General features: G+C 50.7%; 1 protein-coding gene across 1 annotated transcript; it reads left to right on the top strand.

Moving 5' to 3' along the window:
- The first annotated feature begins 1,125 nt into the window (after positions 1-1,125).
- NIPSNAP1 (nipsnap homolog 1) lies at positions 1,126-14,902 on the top strand. Its single transcript, XM_027576220.1, has 10 exons — positions 1,126-1,248; positions 7,371-7,498; positions 7,694-7,739; positions 8,004-8,098; positions 9,822-9,892; positions 10,042-10,182; positions 10,494-10,525; positions 10,890-10,984; positions 12,132-12,215; positions 13,726-14,902. The coding sequence occupies exons 1-10, from the start codon at positions 1,157-1,159 to the stop codon at positions 13,788-13,790; spliced, it is 849 nt and encodes a 282-aa protein (XP_027432021.1). The 5' UTR covers positions 1,126-1,156; the 3' UTR covers positions 13,791-14,902.
- The last annotated feature ends 82 nt before the right edge of the window (positions 14,903-14,984 follow it).

Raw genomic sequence — 14,984 nt, 5'->3', positions numbered from 1 at the left:
GCTTTACTTCCTTACAGAAGTCATTACTGACTCTCAAGTGTATATAGGATCTCCCTTTTTCTCTTCCCCACGCATTGTAAGTCCTCACACTTCCCCATATTTCTTCATAGTCTGCACTGTAATTGGCAAAATACTTTTGTGTACATTTTTCACTTATTCAGTAAATATTTAATGTATCAGGCAGGAGAAGTGAGGGGAGAGCAGCCTAAAGCATCTGTCTGAAAGGGCTCAAAGTCAGTGTTGATTTGATTTTGACTCCCTTACCAGACCTCAAGTCCCAAAAGGGCTGGGGGCTTGTCCTGTCCACCTTTAACGTCTCAGAGCTTAACACAGGCGATAGCCAGGCTGACTCAATATTTGCTGAAGGATTAACAAAATTAATGCCTGCCCTCCACTCCCCCCTGCCAAGCATACCAGGAGGGGGCTACCGGTCAGCGTCAGTGGGTGGATATTCCTTTGGGGGTGTGCGTGCAAGTCTCTATGCATGCACCCAGGGACCTGGGCCCCTCGTGGAGTCTGCAAACTCCCTGCTCTTGCTGAGGTCTGTGACCTGCGGGATTGTGGACTGAGAAGGGATTAGTTTGGAAGGCAGGCAAAGGAGTCAGGGCAGGGCCAGGAGAAGGTATGGGGCCCAGGATGCCCAGGTAGAGATTGTAAAACGGGATAAAGATAGAAAAGGAGATGGAGAGAAAATGTACTGGTGGCCCAGAGCCTGGTCCAACTGTATTCAATTGTCAGAGGTTTGTTCCTTTGATAATGTGCTAAATGCTGCTTGTGGATCCTTCCTCCCCAGAAAAAAGCACAATTTCAGGGGGCCTACTGACTGACCCTCTGCCACTAATCTTGAGTGCCCAATTAAGAACCCGAGTATCAATGTTCGACGCTCCCATTTTACCGAGGAGGACACTGGGGCCCAGAGTGGGCAAAGGCCTTGGTCAAGGTGACAGAGTAAGTGAGTACCAGAGCTGCAGAGACTCTGAGGACAGGAAACTGTCCTCAGCTCAGCCTTTGTGAAGTTGGGGGATGCCCGGCGGCAACGCCCACCTGAATGCTTGCGGAAGGAGTAGGGCCAGCCGGGTGGGGCGGGGCTTACTCATGCCCCGCCCTGCCGCCGGGTTCGGGGGCGGGACCTTTCTCCAACCTGCGCCGCTCCAACATGGCTCCGAGGCTGTGCAGCATCTCTGCGACGGCGCGGCGGCTGCTGGGGGGTCCAAGGCCCGGCGCCGGGGACATTGCGGCTGCTGCGCGGTGAGAGCCGGGCCGAGGGTAGGGGAGCGGCGCGCGCGCGCGGGGGGTGCAGGGGCGGGAGCCAAGGTCTGGGTCTGGGGGATGGGCAGACTCCGGCTTGGAGTCTATGGGTTAGAGGCGGGGGCAAGATCTAGGCCTGGGGAGGAGCTCTCGGCAAAGAATGGGAGAGATGGTAAAGATATGCGTAGGGTCTTTGTCCTAGTGGGTACTTGGCTCTGGGCACAGAATGAAAGATGGGGTGAATGAGAGGGGCATGTCCTGGGCCCTGGAGAGTGGGAACGGGGCAGAAGGCAGGAGTGGCTCCTTCTTTACGCCTTTGGGATGATTGTGAAATAGCATCCCCTGGGGGCTTCTAGGAGAGGCAGCTCCTCCCTCGGGAAGTTCTGGGAGGAAGAGATACGGGGAGCAGTGTGGGACCCCCAAAGGCCATGGCTGCAGAGATCCTTTGTGCCCCAATCCTGAACAGTACAAGTGGGGCAAAGGAGGCCTGGGAAGGGATGGGAGTTGCCCAAGGTCACTCCCTCTGGTGTCTCGAGGTGGCATTGGGTCTGGACACAGTTTTCCTGACAACCAGTGCTCTTTGCACCACAACTGGTGGCCTCCTGGGAGGCGGAGGCTGGCTTGGCCAGGCACTCAGCCTGGGCATTTTTTTGGGCGGGGCTCTGGACTGAGGCAGGGCTTTGCTTCCCTGACCAGGCCTGGGAGGCCCCTCCCTCCTCCGTCTCCAGGGCCCTCTCTTTTCCCCATCTCCTCATCACCCTCTAGACAAACTTGCCTGTCTCCCCAACTAGCATGTCGAGTCATTTTAATCCAGCCCCTATCACAGGGTTCAGGACAGTATGCTCAAGAACATATTGCTAATGAAGTAAGACACCTGTCTCCCCACCTGTGGAAAGGAAGCAGGGGACCCTCCTGTCCAGCAGCCCAGGCATGAAGCTGCAGAGTTCTGTTTGACCTTGCCATGGGATCCCAGAGCACTGTGCAGCGAGGCTCTTGGGCCGTTGGGAAAGAGGAGCCAGACATGTGCCCCCACCCCGACTGCCCAATAATTGGGTAGAACCCTCCTATCATGAAAAGACCCTGGAGTTTGTCTGGCACCGGCAAATCTAACTCAGCCTTTCTTAGTGGGGTGACCTTGGGCAAGTCATTTGGCCTCTTGAAGTATCAGATTCCTCATTTATAAAATAGGAATGATAAAATAGTATGTGTCTCCTAGAGTTGTTGAGGGTTAAAAGGCCACATCACGTATGTGAGCCTTCTAGCCCCTGGTGAACATGCAACAGATGTTGCCTTCATTCAGACAATTTCTGCATAAACCCCTTATAATATCAGGGCTGAAATGGCCTTGCGGAGATCATCTTCTATGAGCCCCTTGTTTTCCAGATGAGAAAATTGAGGCTGGGGGTGGGACCTCACTTCCCCACGGTAACAGAATCAGTAGGTGGTAGAGCCATTTGTGTGGCAAATATCCTGAGGCCACAAAAGGAGCATGGGACATGGAGGCCACCTGATGCGCGCCTCACTTAACTCACTTGGATGAGGCGCTGAACCTTTGTGAACCTTGGTTTCCTTTTCTGTAAAGTGGGGATGATAATCCCTGCTGGACGTTTTTGCAGGATTGCTGTGAAGGCACTTGGATTAATACTTACCAAGTCACTAAAGAACTGCTTCATAGTTACTTATGCCCTGGTCTCTCTTTAGGTACCTGGGAAATCCCCGCCTGCTGACCTTTAGCCCATCCCATATCTCTCTCGAGTCACTAGAGGGGCAGGCAGCAGCCTTTCTGACCTCTGAGGTTTGGGGGCTGCTGGGGTAGAGACAGAGTGTGGGCTTTGAAGTCAGATGGGTGTGGATTGGAATCCTCTTGGCCATTAATTAACCATCCTTGAATAAGGCATTGAAAAACCTGAGCCTCATTTTTCTCAAAAACGTATTGTGAGGATTAGTTCTTAGCACATAGTTATTGCTCAATAAATAGCAGTTGTTACTGTTGCACCAGTAATCCTGTTAACAGAACTTTAGTTCTTTTATTTTTATTATTATTATGTAAGCTCTACACCCAGCATGGGGCTTGAACTCACAACACTGAGATCAAGAGTCACATGCTCTATCGACTGAGCCAGCCAGGCACTCCAGAACTCCAGTTCTTTTAGTTCTCCTGGTCTGTCTTCTCAATATACACTTCTGGAACAGTAAGCAGAAACATGGTCCCTTTCTGTAGTCAGCCAACTCAAAACAGAAGTGTATTTCAGAATGTGCATAGAGCTGACCTTCCTAGCATATAAATCTAGAGAACATTCTGGAGCAATTTCATGTTGGGGAGGGGGCATCAGACTGTTGACCCCTATCGAGAGTGCAAATGTGACATCTACTGAAAAGTTCTCATCCGGGACAAATATTTGTCCCGGAGTTGTTGAGCAACTCCCATGCCAAAAGCACTGTGCTGTGTACCATGTGGGGATGGGAGGACATTGGCTCATGACTTCCCATGTGGCTGGGGAGACAAGACAGATGAAAACTATGAGAAGGCTGATGGGGAAACGTGAGAGGTGTTTTTGTGGAAGGGGCTAAACTGGTCCATCTGGGGCAGCGTCTTCCCATAGATTGGACAAAGCTGCATTGCGTTTTTCTAGGCCTAAGAGGCATTCTTAATATAGTTGAGATACCAGAATCTTTGGCATTCCTGAGATGATATGAATAAAAAAAAAAAAAAAGAAAGAAATTGGGGACTGCTCTAGAGCAGTGATTCTTAAACTTGAGAAGGAATCAGAATCCCATGGTGGGCTTGTTAAAACCCAGATTGCTAGGCCCACCCCCAGAATTTCTGTTGCCGTAGGTCTAGGATGGGGCCTGAGAATTTCTCAGGTGACATTAATGCTGTGGGTTTCAGAACCACTGGGATAGTGAATCCTGCCTCTGGCTTGGCAAAGTACATGAGAGCTAGAATTCCAAGTGGAGACATCCAGCCTTCGTTTTGTACACAATGCGGAGCCGTAGAAGACTTTTGAGCAGAGCAATAGCATCACCAAAATGGTGCTTTACAAAGATGGATGGGCAGATTAGGAAAAGTGGGGAAAGAGTAGGAGCTGGGAGATCAGTTAGGAAGTTTGGTAGGAACAGTGCACTGCACTGCCATGTCAGGCCCTTTCTCTAGAAAACCCATCCTAATGCCCCTATTTTACAGATAAGGAATTTAAGTCTCAGAGAGATGAAACTGAGCTGAGATCAGAACCTGGATTCATCCAGAATCTGTGCTCTTAGGCACTAATTCTGCTGCTGATAGTGGGGAGCGTAAGGGGTCCTGAGCTCTGCATCCACACTCTGAGCCACCTTTTCTCTAATTTCTTACCTTCCAGCTTTTATTGTCTTTAAGCAGCTCTGTCTTAGCTTCCCCCCCCCTCCCCCGCCGCCCCATTTATTTCCCAGATGCAGACTGAGCACGTGCCAGGTGCCCAGCACTGTTCCAGGCCCAGGGATACAAGCAGCAGACAAGATCCCTATCCCTGTGGGGCTACTTCTAGTGGGGAGACAATAAACAAGGCACATAATCAAAGAAAAAAACAAAGTATAATGTGGTAGAAGGAGGAAAAATAGAGGACAGGGTGAGAGGGTTTGGGGAGTTCAAGGGTAGGAGAATGTTGTGATTTCACTGCGAAAGTGAAATTTGAATACATGAGAATGTGAGCCTATGGACACTGGCTTGGAGTTCAGACCCTGACCTGGGATTCTGGACAGGTCTTATCTTGGATTTTACCTGGAGAAAAGATCTTTAGAGATAGGTTATACTCCAGCTTGCTCATTTGACACACGGGGAAACTAAGGCCTATAGGCATGAAAGATTAGAGAGGTGGGGGGAAGAGATGGGAACCCATCAGAGCTCCTGGATTCCCCTGCCATTCCCCTGGAGTGGAGAGCATTCTAGCCCCCACTCTCTCTCCAACGGCTGGCCTCCTGGCTGTTTGTCTTGGTCAGTACTGATGTTAATAAATTACTCGAAGCCCAGTCCTGTAGCACAAAGGTCTTGGCTGACAGTAAGTAGGAGCCACTGTTTTCCCTGCCACTACCCCTTCCAAGGGAAGCATCCCCTCTACATTCAAACTAAAGGTCAAATTTCTCTGCCAGTGGCTTTGTTGAAACACCTGGTTCTTCCCAGTATGTGCCTGATGCTCCCCCACATCAGTGCTCAAACCTGAGGTGGGGGCTGGCTTCGGAGGAAAGAACTCTGGGTTGGTTCTTGCCTCAGCTCTGCCCCTGATTTATTATGTGACCTTGGGCAGGTTCCTTAAAACTCCTGACTATTTTCTTATGTTAAAAATGGGGATACTAATAGTTATCAACACTACATAGATGCAGCAGGATCATGCTTCTGAAAAGCTGATCATGGATCCCTGACACAGAGGATGTCCTCAGCTGAAATATCTATAGGGAAGCTCCCTTATTCTGGTCACCAAATTTCATAGAACCACACTGATGATCTGATGATAATCGTCTTTTTGGTTTGTTAGTGAAACAAATACATGCATAATGACAGAAAGCCTATGAATTCAGAAACACTTAAAACAATTTTTTGTTAGCTTTACAAAAAAACTATAATGAATAAATAAAAATTTAACCATCTCCCTCTCCCCTCTCCCAGGTTAGCAGTATCAGGTTTGGGACAAATCTTTGCTCATCTTTCTCTGTGTTCATACAAATGTTTTACTACTTTAAGATGCTTTTATTTCATTTCATCAGTCCCAGTGGCTGCTCCATATTTTGGAAAAAAAAAATAATACTTTGATTTGCAAGACAGTTATTTTTATTTTAGTCATAGAAAAGGATTGAAAATGGAGAGGGCTTGCTGGCACTTAAGGACCCCACTGCCAGGCTCCCTGGCTAGAAATCATCCAGCAGGAGACTGGCTTTTCAGGCCTGACTACAAATTGTATCCCTGCTGCTAAGCAAGAAGATTTATAGCCTCTGGCAGCCTAAAAATAAGCCCCACCCCTGCTGGGACCTTGTGTGGGAAGTATAGTTAGGTCTGGCAGGACCTGGTGGCAGGTCCCCTGCTCTGAACAGAATTCATTCTTTTTCTTTCTTTCTTTCTCTCTCTCTCTCTTTCTTCCTTTCTTCCTTTCTTCCTTCCTCCTTTCCTTTGCCTTGCCTTGCCTTGCCTTGTCTTTCCGTTCCTTTCCTTTCCTTTCTTTCTTTCTTCTTTCCACCTTAGCCAGGTTCACAGGGTAGATATTTGTCAGTTAAATGTTGCCTGGATGAATGAATGAATCTTGCCTTGTATGCCTTTTCACCCCTTCTGTCTGCTTTGATCTGCTAAATCAGCCCTGGAGATTCAGAGACTGGTCAGATCACCTCCTCTGGAGAGTTTGCCCAGACTGCCAAAGGCTTGCTCACCTAGGCTCTCCCTGATACCTCTGGCTACAATTATGTTCCAAAGCCTGCTTCTTCCAGTGGACTGTGACTTCCTCAAGGACAAAGTTTATTTTTCTTTGGCTTTACATTTGTGGGGGCTGGGAAGGGGCACAGGCCAAGTGTAGTGTGAGCACTGGAGAGGACGATGAGTATAGGCTTCTGTCAGAGGAGACAGAAGTTGCAAATAAAGCACTGAGGAAAAGAGCCTGGTATGTTCGGGGAGGAGCAGATCTGGAGAGTAGGGTACACAGGTTGGGCGGAGGGGACAGTAAGGAGGCTGGCAAGATAGGTTGGGCTGTTAGGGGTCTTGGACATCAGGCAAGGTGGGTTTGGGGTTGATCCTCTTGGCAGAGGGCTGCAGATATATGCCCCAAGTGGAGCAGATGTGTGCCCCAGAGAGCCCATTGGAAGGGGGATAAGTAGAGGCAGGGAGGCTGGAGAGAGGTGGGAGGGGCTGCTTCTCCCGGCCTCCCGAGGCCCTGCAAAGCTTCAAGAAAAAGACTGGGCAGCCATGATCTCGAAAAGGGACCAGGTCTGCTCAGCTGGCTCCAGTGATGTTTTACACTCTGGAGCCGCCACTGGATTCCATGGCCCCTTTCCTAGAGATGTGGGTCATCAGGATATCTGAGGGACGGGGGGGCAGGATAGCTGAGCAGATGGAAGAGCCAGGGCCATCCGCACCTCTTTTTGTCCTCCTGAATTCCTCTGCCCTGCAGCTTCTATTCCAAGGACAACGAAGGTAGCTGGTTCCGCTCCCTCTTTGTGCACAAGGTGGATCCCCGGAAGGATGCCCACTCCACCCTGCTATCCAAGAAGGAAACCAGCAACCTCTACAAGATCCAGTGTGAGTGGCTTCTGAGCCAGCCCGCCCTCCCGGAGCCTCTGGGGGCCTGCGAGGCTTCAGCTGGGACATGAGAGGGGCCGGGACATCCTGAGCTGTCCTGGGAGCCCTGGCCCTGTGGGATGACCCCCCCATCCCCACTCCCCACAGATACACGCACCCCTTGCTTCACCTCCCACTCTCTTTCCTCTGTTGCAGTTCACAATGTGAAGCCTGAGTGTCTGGATGCCTACAACAGCCTGACGTGAGCATCCTCCTCCATTTGCTTGTCCCATCCCCTACTTGGGTGCGAGACTCCATCCCAGCCTCGTTCTCCTTGCAGAAATCTAGGAGATGTAGATTTCAGAGCCAAAAGTCCTAAGGATGAATTGTCCAGCCTCTGCATCTTAGAGATGCGGAGACTGAGGCCCAGCCCTGAGGGCCTGAGTTGGAACCCTTATCTCAGGGGCCCTGGTGGCTGGTGTGAGCCCTCCCTCGTCTCTCTGTCCCCCCCCCTCCCCCACCCCAGGGAGGCTGTGCTACCCAAACTGCACCTGGATGAGGACTACCCCTGCTCGCTCGTGGGCAACTGGAACACATGGTACGGGGAGCAGGACCAGGCAGGTGAGGTGCCCACCTCCCCAGTGCCATTGCCACCCAGCCCAGGTCTCTGGCATCCCTCATGCCTGGCCACCCTCCTCTCCCTCTCTCCAGCGGCACTCGGAGGGATCTTTCTAAATGGAGTCTTCGTTGGCTCACTCTGTTGCTCTTCTCAAGGGCCTGGGATGCCCTGCCTGTAACTTTTCCCTCTTGGTCCTCAGTATGAGATTTATCCCTTTTCTACTGGCCAGCATTCCTGGTCTTGGTAGACTTCCATCCATAGAGTATTTTTGCTGTTCCCCTTGGGAAAGAGGCCTTTAAACTCTAGGGTCAGACCATTTTGCAGATAGGAAAATCAAGGCACAGATGGAGTCAGAAGGCAGGTAAGGAATAGGCCGAGGATGGGAAAGAACAAAAGTCTGAGCTTCCAAACTGCTGGTCAGCCAACTGCCCTCAGCTCTAGCCGGCCTGACTTACCCTTTGGAAACCTTCCTCCTTCAATCCCAGCCATGCTCCCAGGGATGGCAAGACTGTTTCCTTTCTTCTCTTCCACCTTTCTTATTGGAAGGAGTAGTAGTTTACTGGGACTGCTGTAACGACGTGCCAACTGCTGGGTGGCTAAAACAACAGAGGTCGATTCTCTCAAGTTCTGGAGCCCAGGAGCCTGAAATCTAGGTGTTGGCAGGGCCATGCTCTCTCCAGAGTCTCTAGGGGAGAATCTTACCTTGCCTTTTCCAGCTTCTGGCAGTTGCTGGAAATCCTTGACTTTCCTGGGCTTGTAGATGCATCCCTCTTCATCTCTGCCTCTGTTGTCATAGAGCGTTCTCCCTGTGTGCCTCTGTCTTCACATGTTGTCCTCTTGGTGTCTGTGTCCAAATCTCCCTCTTCATATGAGGACATCAGTCGTTGAATTTTGGGCCCACCCAGTATGATGGCATCTGAGCTCGATAGCATCTGTGAAGACCCTATTTCCAAATAAGGTCGTATTCTGAGGTTCTGGGTAGGCATGAACTTCGGGGGAAGGGGGACACCATTTGACCCAGAATAGGGGCTATGATAAAAAGTTCAAACAGTACAAAGAGTTTTCAGTGAAAAGCAAGCTTCCCTTCTGCCCCAGAGCCCCAGGCCTCAGTTCTCTGCCCCAGAGGCATCTCCTGTCACAATCTCTTAGGTCTCCATTGAGAGATGGTACATAGCCCAGCATCTCTGGATATGTCCCCATACTCCTAAACAGATGTGCTAGCATACTATTCATGCTGTTCTGGTCCTTGTTTGTTTTTTGTTGTTGTTGTTTTTTTAATTCACTGTCTTAGAATATTCCATTTTAGCCTATCAGACCTACTCCACTTTTGTCCCGTCTATCCATTATAAGCCTGGTGGTCAGCTTCATGTGTGCTCTTGTGCCTTGGGTACAAGGACACATCTGATCTTCTTGTGCTATTTAAGGAAGGTTGGGTGCAAATATTATTCCCGTTTTCAAGATGAGGACATTGAGGCCTGGAGGAGGTCAAAGGCCACCTGGCAGACCTGGAGCTCAAACCTAGGCCTCCTGGGCTTGTGTCTGGGGTTATCCCCTGCCCAGCGCTATCTCCCACCAAGGCAAAGGGAACTCAGAGAGTCCTGGTGCTAAGGGGACCCAGCTGGAGACTGCCCCATTTCATATACCCTTAGCCAGCCTTGGGGAAAGCAGGGCAGAGTCCCAGCAGCCCTCTGACCTGTTCCTCCCATTTTCTCCCCCACACAATAGTACACCTGTGGCGATTCTCAGGCGGCTACCCAGCCCTCATGGACTGCATGAACAAGCTCAAAAGCAACAAGGTATGTCAGTGTCTGCTCCACAAACCTCTCTGAACATTGGCTCTGGCTCAGCCCTGTGCGGGGAGCTGCCACCGCTCCCCCATGGGGACACAGCGCTAGGGTGGGGGGAGCTCTTCATGGCCACCATGCCCAGACTGCCGTGCCCGCAGGAGTACCTGGAGTTCCGAAAGGAGCGGAGCCAGATGCTACTGTCCAGGAGAAACCAGATGCTCCTTGAGTTCAGCTTCTGGAATGAGCCACAGCCCAGAGCAGGCCCCAACATCTATGAGCTGAGGACATACAAGCTCAAGGTACCTCCCCCTCACCAGTTCCCTGCCTGCCTCCTGCTTTCCCTGCTGTGGTGCTGCTTTACAGATACCCTGGCACGGGGGGACGGGAGTTCCTGTGCCCCAGCACCTAGACTGGGGCTTCTGGCCTCTCTCTTCCTATGGGCTCAGAACATGTGCACCCATGCACACCCAGGTGTGAGTCAGGGCCCCTGAATGAGGCCAAGTGGCCCCTGGGGCTGGGGAGATAGGACAGTTTCCCATCTCCACCTAGCTGTGACATTGGAATCTGAGATGGGGGCTCATTTCCATTCTTTCCTCTGGTTCTCTTTCAGCCAGGAACCATGATTGAGTGGGGGAACAACTGGTGAGTGGCAGTGCCAGGGGTTGGGGGGACCCTGCCTACCTGCCCTGCCTAGTTCCCTGGCATGCCACCTTTCCCAGGGCCATATGGCAGGGAGCCTGGCATCCTCTGCCCCTCATGGATCCAGGAGAAGGATCCAGCTAGGAGGTGAGGATCTCCTAGAGGATTGTGAGGCCTCCCCTAGTAGTAGAATACCCAGCCCCTGGCTGTATCTCTGTCACCCCTTTCCCTGACCATCTCTGAGAGCTGAGGGTCCTACCTCTGGCTCCTCCCTTGAGGTGTGGCTGAGAAATCAGCCTGGGGACACCGCAGAGGGCCTTTTGCACTGGTCCTGGCCTCTGTTCCACGCTTTTCTTGCCATCCCTAGGGCTCGGGCCATCAAGTACCGGCAAGAGAACCAGGAGGCGGTGGGCGGCTTCTTCTCGCAGATAGGAGAGCTCTACGTTGTCCATCATCTCTGGGGTAGGCTGGGGACCCTCCAGGGCCCCTCTGCTAGTCCCCTTTCCCCACTGTCACTCTTTATAGATAGTGCGAATGCATTAGTGCCCTTTTGGAGTTTACATTCTATCAGGGAGAGATACTACCTCCGACATAAACTAACACAAAAACATTATTTCTAATTATTACAAATAATAAAGAGGCAGGGAAAAATGATAAAGAAACACATGAGAATGGCTTGGATAGACAAAGAAGGCCTCTCTGAGGAGGTAAAATGTTAACTAAGCTAAAGGATGAGAAAGAGCCAGCTTGTGAATTGCCAGGGAAGGGCATTCTAAGTAGAGGGTACAACATGTGCAAAGGTCCTGCGGTGGGGAAAAGGCCTTTGAAGAGTGCAGAGGAGGCCAGTGTGAAGAGCGTGAGGAGAGAGGGACATACCAGATCAGGCTGGGCCTTGCAGGCTGTGGGATTGGGATTTATCCTGAATGCAGCGGGAGACTGATGCAGCATTTTAAGCAGCATGACATGACCTGATTTGTGTTCCAGTAGGATTCCTCAGGTTGCCATGTGCTTTGCCGAGGGTGCTTTGTAGGGGAGCAAGAGAGGAAATGAGGCATCAGGAGATGGTTAAACTAGTTCAGGCAGATGAGTTCAGGAGGATTGTAGCCTGGCCTAACGTGGTGGCAAGTGAAGATGCTGAAAAGGCTACAGATAGATTCATTAGTCTGGAGGTGGAGCCAGTGGGCCTTGTGGATGAATTGTCTGTGTGGGGTGAGGCAGGGAGAGGAGAACTCCAGATTCTTGCTTGAGCAGCTGTGTGTCTCTTACTGAGACCCTAAATGGAGCAGGTTGAAGGGGTCAGGAGTGTAATTTTGGCCCTTGGAAATGTTGCATTTGAGATGCTGACACATCCAAGTGGAGACATGAAGTGGGCACTGGATACATGGGTGTGGAGTCTGAGGGAGAGTTCTGGGCTGGAAATAGAAAGTTGGGAGTTGTCAACAAATGTACTAATGGGATGAGATTGTCAAAGCAGACAATGTTTGCTAACAGTTCGAGACATCGGGAAGAGACAGCAGGACAGGGTTTGGGGCAATGACAGGAGGGCCCTGTGCTAGGTATAGGATCAGATCCTCTGTTCCCACGGAATGAGCCAATGCCTTTCCCACAGCCTATAAGGACCTACAGTCTCGGGAAGAGACTCGAAATGCTGCCTGGAGGAAGAGGGGCTGGGACGAAAACGTCTACTACACAGGTGAGTGCTTCCTCTAGGGGGTCAGCCTAGCCCTTGGAGGTCATCTGCCCAGAGCCCAATCTGAGGATGGAATCCCCTTTGCAAGGAGGTCAAGTCTCACTCGATTACCTCCAGTGATGGGGAACTTACTCTTAAGACAGTGAGTGGGATTCTGTCCTGGTGGCACACTCCACGTGATCTAAGCAGTGGGTCTTGGTGAGTGCTCCAGGCGATGAAAGCACAGATGGTCCCTATGCACTGTGACCTCAGGCAGGGTTCTTCACCACAGCAAGGCTGTTTCCTCATCTCTAAGATGGTGACAGTGATAGTGCCTCCCTCAGAGGGCTGGAAGGAAGATTCTAGGAGCTAAGTTAGGAAAACTGCTTCACCCAGACTGGCACAGAGGAAGCACACAGCAATTTTTTTTTTTTTTAAAGATTTTATTCATTTACCCGACAGAGACACAGCGAGAGAGGGAATACAAGCAGTGGGAGTGGGAAAGGGTTCAGAAGCAGGCTTCCCGCCGAGCAGGGAGCCTGACGCGGGGCTTGATCCCAGGACCTGGAATCATGACCTGAGCCGAAGGCAGACGCTCAACGACTGAGCCACCCAGGCGCCCCCACACAGCAAATTTTTTGAGGACGTTTTTTGTTCTCTGTGTTTGCCACATTGCTGGGACCCCTGAGAACCACTTGGAGTCAACAGATGTTGATTGAGCGAGCCCTCACTGTGTGCCAGGGACTGCAGTGGATGGGTGGCTAGGGGCCACAGAATGAACAGGAGCCTTTCCCTCCCCTTGAGGAGCTTATAATTAAGCGTCCACACTTACCAGAAGGTGTGGGGGAGAATGCGCTTCCTGAAGGAGTTAGCGGGAGCCTCACTCTTGAAAGTGTGATATTGAATGATTGTATCAGGATCTCCTGGAAGCTCGTTAGAAATGCCAAATCTCAGCTTCCGCCCCCATCTGCTGAATCAGAATCTGCACTTTAACAAGAACTGTAGGTAATTTGTACGCATAGTAATGTTTGAACATCTCTGAGCAAGAGCATAGTGGCTGACCTCCTGGGTGACCTTGGGCTGACCTCCTATGGGCTGTAGTCTCCCTATCTGTAAAATGAATCATTTGAACTAAATCAGTGTTTTTCAAATCTTAGCCACTTGAGGACACCCTTATGGCTTTTGTCCTACCGGTATACTAGGGCTATAATTATTTTCTTGATATTTTTCTTTAAATCCCCCTACTTTCTTCTACACCTAGCTTTGTCCTAAGCGTTATTATCAATGAAGTCACTTTTTGCTGTGCTACTTATTCTTTCACATCACAGGAACATAAATATATAATTATGAAAACAAAAAAATGTTGTATCTCAGCACCAGGTGCCCTCTTATGCCACAATTGGGCGCTCTCCATTCCAGGAGGGCAGCGGGGCTTCCCCTGTCTCAGCATCCCAGGCCTCCTCCTCCTTCAAAGTCCACTTTTGGGGTTGGCTTGCCTCTGCATCCTCTGTGACCTCTGCCTCTCTTTCCACAGTCCCATTGGTGCGACACATGGAGTCTCGGATCATGATCCCATTGAAGATCTCGCCTCTCCAGTGATGCTGCCTCTGCCCCCGCCTCCTTCCCCTTCTCCCTCAGGGCAGCCATGGACAGAGGAGCTCCCAGTCCTGCTGTCTTAGTTTTCTCTTGGATCTGGGAGGACTCTGGGGGCTTGTGCTCAGCTCACAGAAGGGGAAGCTGAAGGATGACAGGGTTCTGAGGACTTGCAGCCCTGCCCAGACCCTTCCCACCTTCCCCGCTCACCCCTTCCCCTGTGCCAGAAGCAGTTTTTAATTTCTCTGAATGAAGAACAGCAGCCTTTTATGTCTTCTCACATTTCCCCCTGAGATTCCTCATCTGAAGGCCACCAGTCCCCAGTTATCAGCATGGAAGCCCTCTGTTTAGCTTTAGTTGTACTAAAAGTAGTGTGTTGAGTGGTTAGAGAGGAGGTGGGAAGGGAGATCAGACCAGGCCTGGCTCTCTGGAATTCCCTGGTCTCCACTGGGCCACCCACTGCTGGATCGTCTGAGCCAAGTCCCTCCTGAGCCAAGTCCCTCCTGTCAGGGAAAAGCCTAAAAACTGCCTCAAGAAGAAAAGGGGAAAACCTTCAAGTTAGCACAGAGTGAGGTCCTACATATTCCACTCAGAAGGCTGGGAAAAGGGATGGGCGCTGGGAAGGATCTGGGTCACAGAATGGGACATGAACCTAGAAGGTAGAACAGAATTCAGAACTTGGATTTGAACTGCAGAATTTGGAATACGGAATCAGGAATATAGAACAGAGGTTATAGAAGACCACCTGGGAAGGGGTTCTTAATACAAGACAGTTGGAAAGAGGCTTTTCTCTTTCTCCCTCCGTGATATTGAGACCTTGACTGTTTAGTTTCGGTAGGGAGAATCTCCTGCCCTTTCTTTTTCATTCCTGCAGGCAAAGTAAAGGGCCAGGGCCTGTATTTCCCTCACCCTGCATTCCTTTTCTCTCTTCATATTCTGTCAGCCCAACCCCCATTCTACTGGGCCACTAGGTATGTGGATTGGGTTCAGTGACTTTGGGAGCCTCCTGGGTGATCGCTACACCTCATGAACCTCTAGGTTGCTTGATTCTATCTCCCTTTGAGGAAAACTTGTGCTGGAGTCACTAATGGAACCAATTAAATATTTACTATAAATCATGATGTTTTTTCTTCATCTGCGAGGAACTTAGGCAGGTGCTAGAGGCAGGACCAGTTTCCTAGTTCCACCTTGCTGATTTAC

This window comes from Zalophus californianus, chromosome 14, assembly GCF_009762305.2.
Source record: "Zalophus californianus isolate mZalCal1 chromosome 14, mZalCal1.pri.v2, whole genome shotgun sequence".
Lineage (NCBI taxonomy): Eukaryota > Metazoa > Chordata > Mammalia > Carnivora > Otariidae > Zalophus > Zalophus californianus.
This window is presented reverse-complemented; position numbering and strand designations above follow the sequence as displayed.

What these genes read in the sequence shown, in the direction of transcription:
- NIPSNAP1 (XM_027576220.1), top strand. Translation starts at nt 1,157, where the DNA reads ATGGCTCCGAGGCTGTGCAGCATCTCTGCGACGGCGCGGCGGCTGCTG. An exon ending in CAACCTCTACAAGATCCAGT is followed by an intron (nt 7,499 to 7,693) that starts GTGAGTGGCTTC and finishes CCTCTGTTGCAG; the next exon opens with TTCACAATGTGAAGCCTGAG. An exon ending in TGAGGACATACAAGCTCAAG is followed by an intron (nt 10,183 to 10,493) that starts GTACCTCCCCCT and finishes GTTCTCTTTCAG; the next exon opens with CCAGGAACCATGATTGAGTG.